The sequence below is a fragment of the Onthophagus taurus genome, chromosome 1, assembly GCF_036711975.1.
Source record: "Onthophagus taurus isolate NC chromosome 1, IU_Otau_3.0, whole genome shotgun sequence".
NCBI lineage: Eukaryota > Metazoa > Arthropoda > Insecta > Coleoptera > Scarabaeidae > Onthophagus > Onthophagus taurus.
In genome coordinates, this window is record NC_091966.1 from 30,091,322 (window position 1) to 30,104,389 (window position 13,068).

The 13,068-nt window shown below is 31.1% G+C and overlaps 2 protein-coding genes across 3 annotated transcripts in view; both read left to right on the plus strand.

Moving 5' to 3' along the window:
• Nucleotides 1–10,783, plus strand: part of LOC111417030 (cysteine-rich motor neuron 1 protein) — a 237,250-nt gene extending 226,467 nt beyond the window's left edge. For both annotated transcript variants that reach the window (XM_071199443.1, XM_071199445.1), the window contains 2 exons: nucleotides 3,396–4,697; nucleotides 9,748–10,783. In XM_071199443.1, coding sequence (XP_071055544.1) covers nucleotides 3,396–4,697; nucleotides 9,748–9,953 — 1,508 coding nt within the window. In that variant the 3' untranslated portion in view covers nucleotides 9,954–10,783. The remainder of the gene's footprint in view (nucleotides 1–3,395; nucleotides 4,698–9,747) is intronic.
• Nucleotides 10,784–10,839: 56 nt separating this feature from the next.
• On the plus strand, nucleotides 10,840–12,518 carry LOC111417206 (spermatogenesis-associated protein 17-like). Its single transcript, XM_023049429.2, has 5 exons — nucleotides 10,840–10,982; nucleotides 11,042–11,291; nucleotides 11,354–11,613; nucleotides 11,766–11,993; nucleotides 12,049–12,518. The coding sequence occupies exons 1-5, from the start codon at nucleotides 10,915–10,917 to the stop codon at nucleotides 12,275–12,277; spliced, it is 1,035 nt and encodes a 344-aa protein (XP_022905197.2). The 5' UTR covers nucleotides 10,840–10,914; the 3' UTR covers nucleotides 12,278–12,518.
• Nucleotides 12,519–13,068: the final 550 nt, after the last annotated feature.

Genomic DNA, 13,068 nt, shown 5'->3' on the forward strand with positions numbered 1-13,068 from the left:
CCAGTGAATGAATCTTTGATGAAATTCAAAAGACTGTAAACTTTATGAATCGTCATCAGGTTATTGTATTTATTTCAAAATCTATGTTAGTGCAGATAAAATACCGGAAAGTGATAAGCCGGATACTAAAAGTGTCATTATGGAAATGGCGCAACTAACTCTCAATAAACGTGTGGCCACACATTATTTACGGGCAATTGGTATTTGTCTCTACAATTATATCTAAAATTACTAAAGCAAGAAATAAATGTAATAGGAACTGTTCGCAAGAACACAAAATTGTCAAAAGTGCTAAAAATATTATGCTACTACTAAAAATGTTATATTCTCACTGTTTATTAATTCTAAAATAGAAGGATAAAATGCTGTTCACATGCTTAGTACAAAACATTCAATTATTGACTTTCTTGATACAGGAAAACGAAAACGAATTCTCGGATGTTATTTTGTCTCTTCTCGTATTGCTTAGGAAAATTTTAGGAAAAAAACAACAAAAACGTAGTATAATTTCAGCACCCTAGGTCATAATCAGTTTTATGCCGATTTTATAAATTCTTATCTTGCTATGGAACATATAGAAACAAAATCATGAGAAGGTTGAACAAGAGTGGGTTTAAACTCTCCTCCTGGTGTTTCGATATCTAAGGTTGTGTGTTCACCTACTTTGATCCTTCGTATATTGCCAGTTTTAACACTGCGGATTAATTTTATGATTTGAGATAGTATATGTTTCTCCATTCAGAATATCTGATGGCACATCTTGTCAAATGCCTTTGTCGCATCTATGAAGCAAAAATAAGGGGGGTTTATTAAATTCTACTGACTTTTCTTTTAGTTGTTTGATGATAAATATGGTGTCTGTTGTTGATCTGTTATCTCGAAATCCCAGTTGTTCTTCTTTCTACGCAAGTTGCACCTCCACCTACTCTTTTATGATGCTGGTAAATAATTTCATACTTGTGTTTAGCAGGATTATTCCTCTATAGTTGTCCTGGCAGATCTTTTGTACTTTTTGAAAATGGGTATTGTGATACTACTGTGGCACTTTGCTGGTAGTTGTGACTTTTGCAAAATATTATTGAACAGCATCAAAAGTTTTCCAGTAAGCTTCTCTCCTCCTTATTATTATTATTATAATGTTAATCATAGATCGTTATCCTCTGATGTTGTAGAAAGTATACTTCTGATGTATTTTATACAGGAAGTATGTATTATTTGTACATGTATTTTGATTCTTAGCTCATTCCTGGTACTTCTTATTTGAGTATTTAGATATTCGAGTATTATAATTTTATGGTTGCTATTAAACTTATCAATGGTATTTTATACTTCCGAATAAAAGTTCTCTAGTTCTTCTGTGGTCTTGGATATGTCGAGGGGCATATGTACTTATGATGTGTGTTATGATTTGGTTGATTTCAACGGACACTCGTAGTATTCTGTCATTTACGTATTCGATGTCGTTTATGTTCTGTGTGAACATTTCGTGGAGTACTATGCCGACTTTAGAATGTGCTCTCTCTCGTTTTACCATTCCTCTGTATAGTAAGATGTACTTTTGATGTTCATTGGCTTTTTTTTTTGGTTTCTGATAACCCACATATATAGAAATAATTACTAATAAGTAGATACTCTAGATTTCTTAAATTACTTTATTATACAGGGTGTGTCAAATATCTGGAATATAGCCAATAACTTCGCCATTTGTGGTTTAAAAAAAAATGTTTTAAATAAAAGATTCTTTATTAATTGTATCGTCAATTGTTGCTATGGCAACCAACATTGTTATTTTCAATGGGATGCATGTTTTTTTTTGCATATTTTGATAGAGATTAAATCCTTCTACGCGATAAACATATCAAATCATATGATTGTATAAGAAAAAATCGAGAAAAAATGCGTTCTCTGAAAATATTAAATCAGCAAACCACAATCAAAGTAGGCGACGAAATAACGCCGTTGACAGCTTTAAATGTCAAAAAATTGACAGTTTAAACAAATATGGCGCAATTGACGACAAAGAATTCAAATATTAATGATGTATGGCTACGGTAATAGAAAACGCACTCAAAGTGAAGTATTTACATTATTCAATAATATTATACGATACACAAATTACACAATCCACAGTATCCAAAATATTAATAAAATTCTTTAACACCGGAAGTGTTAAAAACCTTAGAAAAAGTGGACGGCCAAAGGCAGCTACCAATGAGGACCTACATTAAATGTGTGTCATTGTACCCACACATTATTAATTATTCATAATTGTTAAAACTGTCATTTTTTTGATATTTAAAGCTGTCAACCTCGTTCTTTCGGCACCTACTTTGATTGTAAAATGCTGATTTAATATTTTCAGAAAAAGCAGGTTTTCTCGATTTTTTTCTTATACTACCATATGATTTGATATGTTCATCGTATAGAGGGATTTATCGTCTATCAAAGTATGCAAAAAAAACTATATGCATCCCATTTAAAATAACAATGTTGGTTGCCACAGCAACGAAACAAAAACAATACAAACAAACAAATATCGCCAAAAATGCGCCAAGATTAATAAAGAAGCTTGTATGTGAAACATTTTTCTTTCAAATCACAAATGACGAAGTTATTGGCTATATTCCAGACATTTGACACACCCTGTATATTGCAACGTTGTTTACAAACATTAAAATATTAAATTGTTTTTTTACCCTTCATTATATTTTCAATAGAAAATAAAATATTTCTATGACAATCTAGAAACAATTCAAAAATAATACATATTGTCCATACAACACATAAGACCACATATAAGTAGATGTGGTCTTTGTAAACCTAAATCATCTAATAATTAAAATGTTAACATTCAAAACTCCTTTTCGCCCTATTTGCTCTCTCCCATTTTCTCAATACATCCCTTTTCATTTCCTCTCGCCTTTTGAAATACTCCGGATATTGCATCTTTTCAAGAGGATGCCAATGATCAATAGCCCAATCTGGTGTTTGTACCTCTCTTTGAAACGCAGTTCCGCCAACACTGTTGCAAAATTTTTTAATGTACCAATGTTGCTTTTGAAATAGCTCTTCTTCTCCTTGTTGTAAAAGACACTGGGCCGTACGAATACTTTCGCAGCTCTTATTTCTTTCAAATCTGGCGCGCATTAAAACCGCTTGATAACGATACACTTCACGTCTATCATACCAACTTTCCAAATTTCGTAAAACACGTTTATATAAACTTTTTACCATTTGAGTATGGGTTAGTATCCCAGTTGGAAGATTTATACTACAAGTCATGATTTTTTTAATAATATCTTATTTTTAATTATTAATCAAGTCAAATTTCAAATAATTTATTTACATCAACATCCTTGATTTTATTTTATTAATAACAAATTTGTTTTTTTTAGGTTTCGAGATATTGCCACTACCAATCGATACAACTCCTGCTGCCATCTGCCCACCATATGCTGAACTAGTGGCTGGAGTCTGCAAATGTAACCAGGATCTCTGTGAAAGGCCACCATGCGATAAAGTTCTAAATCTCGTAAAATCACAGTTTGAAAATGAAGAAAACTGTTGCCCAAGTTACACTTGCGATAATTGTATCGACAAATTTTTAATAAACGGAGAATGTATTTGCCCGGAAGATTCCTTTTTAAATCAAAAAGGAATTTGCGAATGCCACAATCGTTACGAATCCATCCAAAATAATACTTGTCAATGTGATTTAACTAAATGTCCTTTACCGAATTTGTGTGATGATCAATCAGTTGGGATAGCTCAATCTATAGGATGCTGTACATTTATAGAATGCAAATTATGTCCAGATGATAGTTATCCGAAAAGATATAATAGCGATTTAATAGATGATAAATGCGTATGCAATATCTGTCCCAAAACTAGTTGCGAAGATGGATACGTTCCTAAATATGAAAAAAGAGGACATAATATTCCCGGAGATTGTTGTGATGTATACGAATGCGTTCTCGAAACTTTCAAAAAAAATTGTTACATAAATTACACACTATACCATCACATGGAATCGTGGATGGAAGATGAATGTAAAAATTGTACCTGTGTTAACGGCGAATCTATTTGTACCACTGAACCCAGTAACGAACATTGTCGAGGAATTTCAATTAATAGAGTACTAGAAGACAATTGCATTGTAAACGAAACTTTGTATCGTCATTTAGAAACTTGGTCAGAAGACGAATGCACCAATTGCACGTGTATTAATGGAAAACCAAAATGCGAAGCTTATTTTTGCGATTCAAATGTGTCTATCATCACACCAGAAACACAAGAATCGCCGGAATGTCCGTATTTCAATTGCAAAAAGTTTTGTAAATACGGATTTAAATCGAACAAAAAAGGATGTCAAATTTGCAAGTGTAGATTACCGGACAAAATAAATAAACAAATGGAATACTTTATGCACAATCACAATTTAACCGATGATGACGTTTTGATTATTCTTAGGATGCATGTAAAAAATAAAAATGCTTTTGAAGAGCGTACAACTACAACTACCGAAATGTCAAAAGAAATTTATAAAATAGCAAAATACGAGCATCTTGAAGCATTTATGTACAATCATAATTTAACTGAAATGGAAGCTTTGAAAATGTTGGATGAACATCTTCAAAATAGAATTATCGATAAAAATCCAGCGGTATTTACACCACCAAATGTTATTTCTTGTTCAGGTAAATATTTAATTAATACTTATCTATAATATTTTTTATGTTTTTTTTGCGTCCGATTGTGAAAAAAGTTCGTAAAAATTGATTAGGACTTGCCGATAATGTAATATTCAAAAATTTTGCTTATGCATTAAAATGATTTCCTCCTTTAAATTATTCTTGAACCGTTTCATGGCGTCAGTTTTCTTCTTTTTCTTGCTAAGTTTAATATATTCTTTACATTTCTAATAGTTACCATGAATAACATAATCCATCATGGTCTTGAACAAACCATTGCCTTCATTTTTATGAAATACCCTCTCACTTCTGACAAGCAATTTTACTACACTACTCAATAACTTTTTGATATTTAAAGATATTTGTAAATCTGCCAGTAATTATTCCACTCTATAATTACAACCATCGCCTCAAAATCTATTTTTCCGTATTCCATATTCGCAAAAAGTCATCCTTATCTTATTGTGGATCTTGTTGTTGCTTTCACTACTGGTTGATTTTTCATTTTCTTCATTGTTTCTGGCTCGCCTCGTATATGATTTTTTTGTACATATTACTTTGTTTTGAAATCTTTGGATCAAACTTGCTTTCGTCTTGCAGTTACAACCCAACATTTAAATTTCGTATGTCTATTTTGGTTTTAATACTTGCTTGTATATTAGCAAGTTGCCTTTAGAGATAATGTAGATTTTTGCCTTAAGCCAATAGAGTTGTCTAAGTTTAATATCACGTTCTTCACGTTTTTTCTTGACGTGAGCTTTCCATTTGAATCTGGCATCCAGCGCCATACCAAAGATGTATTGTGTAAGGAACTACATTGCCTTATAAGTAAAGTTTAGGTATTGTTGTAGCCATTGTTTTGGTATCATTATTATTTCAGTAACATTCCATACACTTGGGAAGTATTTTTGTTTAAAAGCAGCATTAATTATGTGTAATAGTTTTGTAATCGCCAGTTTCGATAAATATTTCAAAGTTTCTCCATTAATTAGGTCATAGCTTGTTGATTTCTTTATACAGTGGAACCTCGTATAACGAGCATAATTCGTTCCAGAATCTTACTCGTAATGTGAAATACCTGTTAAGCGAAACAAGTGGCGAGAATAAGGGACTTCCCCTATGCTTGTCACTCGTTATGCGAAATATCGATTTACTTTACTCGTTATGCGATATACTCGTTATAAGAGGTACTCGTTAAGCGAAGTTCCACTGTATTTAGTTTTTGTATTTCATAATAAAGTTCTTTCATGCTTACAGATGGCATATTACTCTGCTCATCTCTTTGAGTTATGGAAGGAACAATATTTAACATAGTTGTTGGATTCTCTGATGTAAAAGTTTCTTTCAGAAGTTCAGCAAACAAATTAGCTTTTTCTTTATTGCTCTTAGCCCAATTTCCGTTACTATTTCGAATTATAGATGTATGTGTTTTTGGAACCTTAAACTTTCTTGTTGTGTTCCACAGAGTGTTTTAAGTAATTTTGAGTATTATTTTGTTTGTGGCTATCAAGGGCGTAGATATCTTTTATTTCTAGATGGGGTAATTTAGAAACATTACAGCGTTATGCTCGCCAAATAGTAGGAATCAAGGTTTAAGAATCAAGGTTTAATATGGGGAAAAATAAAATAAACATTAACGTCAGAAATTAGAAATCATAATTATTGCTAAAGCCCTAAAGTAGTAGTAAATTAAAAAAAATATATGAAACTACACATTTTCTTTTCTTTATTCTGGGGGGAGGGGGTAATTACCCCCATTACTAGTGATGGGCACTATCGAATGAATCGGACTATCGAATAAATAGTAAATGAACGATTCGAACTATCGAATGATTTATTCGAATAAATTCATTCATTCGAATTCGGTGAGGATTGAGGATATCCAATAATGCGCAATATAGGTTAGGGGTTAGGTATACCGGGTTTATACAGAATTTAGCTGTAAATTTAAAATTTTAAGATTTATTTTTAAAAGTTAAATCTAATGAAACTGTTATATCTTAACAGCTTTGCATATACAATATATGAAGTTTCAATACGCTTAACTTTTAAAGTTAAATTCTTAAATTTAATTTAGTTATATCCTCTGTAGAAACTGGAAACCCGGCATAACAAGTGCTCTCCCCACTGCTTGACTTTTAATAGACAAAAATCGGGGAATTACCGAAACCTTGGATTGTAATTCTCGAGTGTGAATATCGTATATGGACTCGTTGTTTGTTATTGTAGTGAAGTTGTACTATTTGTTTTATAAAAATGGCTTCGAGTAAGAAACGGTCAGCTGTATGGGATTATTTTAAAAAAGATTCAGTTAGTGCAGTAACTTGCGAAATTTGTAAAAAACAATTCAAATTTAGTGGTAACACATCCAACATCCGCGACGATTTAAGGCGCAAACACCCTGGGTATTTTGAAATAGATAAATTAAATAAACAAGATGAATTCCAACAATTCGGAGATCGACATAATAATGAGCCGTCAACATCAACTCAAGATCAGCAACTACCATCCACATTAATGCAGTCTCAACTTCAAGAAAAAAACAGTAAATCCACATCTACAATAGACTCCATTAATTGCAAAAAGCGAAGTCGACAAATGAAACTGTGTGTTACGAATAAAAAAACCGAGTTGTCGGAAATAGAAAATGATCAAATAGATCAAAGTTTAATTAAAATGATAGTAATTGATTACCAGCCTTTATCAATTGTAGAAAATCCTGGGTTTTTGGAATATTCTAAAAAGTTACAGCCACTATACAAACCACCAACTAGAAAATTGTTATCTTCGAAAATATTACCTAACACATATAATCAAATTTGCGAAAAAATAAAAATATTGTTAAAAGTTGATCATGTCGCTGTAACTACTGATATATGGACTTCGGACAGCAATAAAGCGTATTTGACAGTAACTAGTCACTTTTTTTACGACGACTTTATACATAATGCTGTTTTGGCAACTAAAGAAATACCGGAAGCCCATACTGGTGTAAACATTGCGTCTGCTTTATCAGAAATTTGTAATGTTTGGGAAATTGACTATGAAATAATTAGCATTGTTAGTGACAACGGTGCTAATATAAAAAATGCCATAATTGGGCAGCTTCAAAAAGAACACCATCCACGTATTGCGCATACTTTAAATTTATGTGTTACAGATGCTCTAATTCTAAAGTCAACCGAACTAGTTATGCGATTAATAAAAAAATGTAGAGCATTGGTAGCTCATTTTAAGCACAGCACAGTGGCATGTGAAAAATTAAAAAGCATGCAAAAACAAATGCTATACCCTGAATTAAAAGTAAAACAAGATGTATCTACTAGACGGAACTCTACTTTAATTATGGCAGAAAGACTATTAGCGATTAAAGACTCATTATCAGCCGCCATTACATCGCTACCAAGAGCTCCAAAATTTATTACAGCAACAGAATGGGATCTGCTGATAGAGGTGGTATCCATTTTGAAGCCATTTGAAAAAATAACTATTGAATTATCAGGCGAAAAATATATAACAATGTCTTTAATTATTCCTCTTATAAGATGTCTACAGCATTCGCTAAAAAGCCGCATTCCTAAAACGACCAGTGCAGAATCTTTAAAACTTGTTTTACAAGGTAATGTTAGAACACGACTTGGGATCTTAGAAACAAATTTACTTTGCTCAAAAGCAACGTTTTTAGATCCTAGATTTAAAAAAGCAGCTTTTAGTGTTGCAGAAAATGGTGACATAGTTCAAAAATTAATTATTGAAGAAATATCCTCTATTTTACAAAATAAAGGTGAGACAATTGAAAAACAGACCATAGAAACTACAACTGACAATACTGATGATAAAGAAAACATTTGGTCACACTTTGATCAAGAAATTGTCACTTTAAAAAGTATTTCAACACCATGCACGACTGCAGCATTGATGGTTACACAATATTTAGAGATCTCGCTTGTAGCACGAACTCAAAATCCGATTGAATTTTGGAAGCGCTACAAAAGTGTACTTCCTGAAATATATCAACTGCATAAAAGATATTCATGCATTCCAGCTACCTCAGTTCCTTCAGAACGAGTATTTTCCAAAGCTGGACAAATTATAAATGAACACCGAAACAGACTCTCTGGGAAAAACCTCGACATGATTATTTTTTTAAATAGTAATATAAATTTGTTTAATTAATATATTTGTCATTTTTGTCATACATTTTTACTAGAATAGTGTATTTGTTTTATAAATAAATTATTTAACGTGTACTATTTATAAAATTAATTATTACTGAATTATAATGCACGCCAAAATCCTTATTATGTCCATACTGTCCATAGTTTCCCTCACTTGATTCAACTCATTACTTTGAGTCTCAGTCAACTATCAGACGACTGTTCATTGTATGATCAGCGATTCTTCTAGAACAGCTGAATGAATAACTTGCATTCGACTAAAATGAAAATAATTATATTTTTATTTTATTTATTCGTTTCCTTGATAATCTGTTTCAAAAATCAACGAATATTATGATAGTTATTCAAATATTCAAATAAATTCTATAACATCGATGTATTCGAATACTTGACAACAATCGAATTATTCTATAGTGTTCATAACTAATCGAATATTCGAATAGTTGGTAACAACAATCGAATTATTCGAATACTTACCAACTATCGAATTATTCGATAGTTTTTATTCGATAGTGCCCATCACTACCCTTTACCCCCCCCCCCTTATCTACGCCCTTGGTGGCAATCTGTTAATGCCTTTACTGTATTTCATTTAGTTTTTTCACTATGAATTCTATTGGTAGGTTGGCTTAACAGTGGAAAGCATCTCACAATTTAGGGTCTCAATTGACTCTTGATATTATATGTAAGCGAAATTATGATTTTCCCAAAGCTTCTATGACTTGTACGAATATTTTCACAGACTTATTGAACATGATTAAAGAATAAATAATATGTTCTATTGTATTATTAAATCCTATTTAATCAATTTCACAACCGGACTTTCAAAAAATGTTGTACATAATTATCAAATAACATTGTTTTAAAATTATTTTCAGATCATACATCATATTGGATGATACTGCTTTATATAGTATTAATAGGATTGTTTGGATGTTTCATGGTGCTCTATTGTAAGAAACATTTTCGCAGCCGTGAAATGTCACATAATAATAATAATGTGAATGAAACGAAGAAATCATCCCGAAGGCCGAAAGAACAAGCTATAGATACAAACGAAAAGAAACCTCTTAATATTACTTGAACAAATTTTGCGAATAATTGAAATCGGTGAACGTTACGTAATTGTGATATACTCGTAGACATGTAAAAGCAAACTGGTATTCCAAGTTTATAAATGATACTCCTAGGAGGTTTATTTAACATAAAAAATGTGTTTTTTTCTATTTAAAAAATGTTAAGATGAATTATTGAAGGATAAATTGCACGGAGAACAGGGTACTGTACATTTATAAACAAGTAGCTTGGTTTGCTGTCGTATTATATAAAAGAAACTGATGTAATATTTAAATTATTTATTTGTACTGGATAAATCGATCAAGATTTGACGTGTAAATCACAACTAATAGCAGTAAAAACATATTCGTTCCTAAATTGTACATAATAATATTTGTAGAGATAATAAAAGTATGTTAAAAAAAATCTTATGTCCACATAATAATCTACAGTATTCTTGCTAAGTATTTTCTTATTTGCTGTACATAAAAACGCATTATTTCTATTTTTATTTACTAATTATTATTACAAAGTTCCGTTATAAGTTAAATTAGTTTAGCTTTAAACCTAACAGATTATTGTTAAGATGTCGAAATATCTACAAAATTAAGTGAATAAAATAATTAAGTAGTTTATTAGATTTTTAAACATATTGTATCTTTTATCACGTGGCAAACAGTATTCTGTTTGTAACATTTAATTATTTATAATAAAACTGTACTCGATTAGTACTTTCTAATTACTGCTGATTTTGGCTGAATTTATTGCCAAAAACTATCCGCTTTTTATGACGAATTGTTTCTGTTTATATAGTTAATAAATTAGTTATAAATCTACTCAATAAAATATCTCATTGCATATTTTTTGTTTTATTATTATTATTTATTATAATTAAATTTTTTCCTTCAAATCATTGTCAAATTGACACCCAATTTTTGAGGTAATTGATCTCCAATTTGTAGAGCTAATTCTTATAAAATTTAAAAAGAATGGCGTCAGTTTACCATCTCTTCATAAAAAGTGAAAACTTAAATACTTATTTAACAATAGAAAACAGGTTAGTATAAGAAACTATTAACCAAATTATTATAACCAACGTTATTAAATTTGTGCTAGAAATTTAGAAGGGCCTGGTAAAAAGAGATACTATGCAGCTCTTCTTATACAAAGAGTATACAGAGGGTATAGAGTACGAAAAATGGTTAAATTTTGGCACCAACAAGCCACAATTATTCAAAGATGGGTTAGAGGTTGGTTAGTTAGATGGCACTTACCTGAAACATATCAAGAATATTTTATTCGTTTAACGCAATCATATTATGATAAAATGGCAACGAAAATTCAAGCATTATGGAGAGGATATTTAGTAAAGTTTAAAAGTCATTAGTAATTTTTAAGACTATAATAATTAGTTATAATATTGTTTAGGTGCGAAAAAATATGCCTATGTCCATGGCTGAGCTTGCAAGACTTAAAAAACTTATGGAAGAATCAAATGCGAGAATAACCGGGACAATGCGTGGACTATTCGCAAGAATGAACGAAAAGGGATTAGGCGCGTTAGACGAGGATCAAAGAAGAAAACTTGGTGACGAATGTCGACAATGGGTTCTTTATATTTTATTTAAAACCCATCATTTAGTAAGAACTGAAGTTATAGAAGGAATTTATTCTGAACACGGACAAAAGTAAGTAATTACAATTAAAAAGTACTAAAATTTATTATTTTCCAGATTGATTATAGATTTCTTTTGTGTCTTTAAAGTTGCACACCCACTGATTAAATTTTAACTTTTCCAATTTCAAAAACTAAATATTTATAAAATAATTTTTATTTCAGTAAAAAATCACAAATTGAAGAATGGATGTCTAAATTACCAATGAAAAAATATATGGACGATTTAAGAAAAATTTACAACAAAGAATTCGCTAATACAGAGAAACCCATACATTACCTATTCGAATCTAGAGCATATAGAGAAATGGAAGATTGCTTCCGATTGAGAGATCGTTCACATGAATTAAAACCCGTGCCATATAAACTAGAGAGTAACCTTCACAAAAAACCGTAAAGTTAATCGTTAATACTTTGAATTTGTTTTAACGAATTTGTTTCTTTACAGGTTTGATACAACCAATAGACCAGTCCGTTATCCGTACTTTCCACCACAAGCTCGACAAAATCCGTACGGAGTTCAAGTATCGCTCCTACGACAATTTGAAAAATTTTCGCAAGAATCCGATTTTGATTTGTTTGTTCATAAATTCAAGGAACCTCAGCGATCACCACCGCCATACTATATTGATACTTGGATGAAAAAATGTTCTCTTCATTATCCCGATGATGATTGAAATGAAATGAATGTATTTATTCAAATGCAATAAAGATTTAGTAGTCTGTCTCTACTCATAAAAAGTTGTCACTAGTTGGAATCTTTTAGGTTCCCTCATAACAACTAATACTTTTGTATTTCAATACACTTCTGTACATTGACATTTATGAATACATATTGGAGACTAATTACAGTTAATGAAAAGTTTATAATAAAATGATTTTTATAATATATTTATAATAAAACATTATTTACATTTTGCTTAAAACTACTTCTTCCATCTTTTCCCCAGCGTGCCCCTATCGTGGCGTGGAATCTGCGTCACTGTTTCTTCTCATGTTGTTGTCGATTTCCCTACGGGTCGTTAGGATTCTTTTGCATTCTCAGAAAGCCCAATATACTGAAACACAGCAAATAGAACAGCATGACATACCTTCTTAAATTTATAACGTCTTTGAAACATGTAACAATACCAACACCGCAATCTTCCTAACATCAATTGCTAATATCATCAGTGACATCTAAGATGGGAGTCAATACAGAAATAGAGGAACTACATGCTACGTCATTCCACAACCTGCATTAGATAAAAAAAATCATATTTTGCTGAAATGCTGTGGAATATGCAGTAACAGTAAACTTAGTAATTCACTAACGCCGAGTTATAATTAGATACAAAATAACATATTAATGGCAGAGAAATTCGAATACTTAAACAATCTTAATAGAATCTAACCTTTTCAGTTGAATAAGTTTTTCATAGTGTCCAGTTTGTTATAGCTTTCTTTTTGTACTATTGTTAAATTTTAT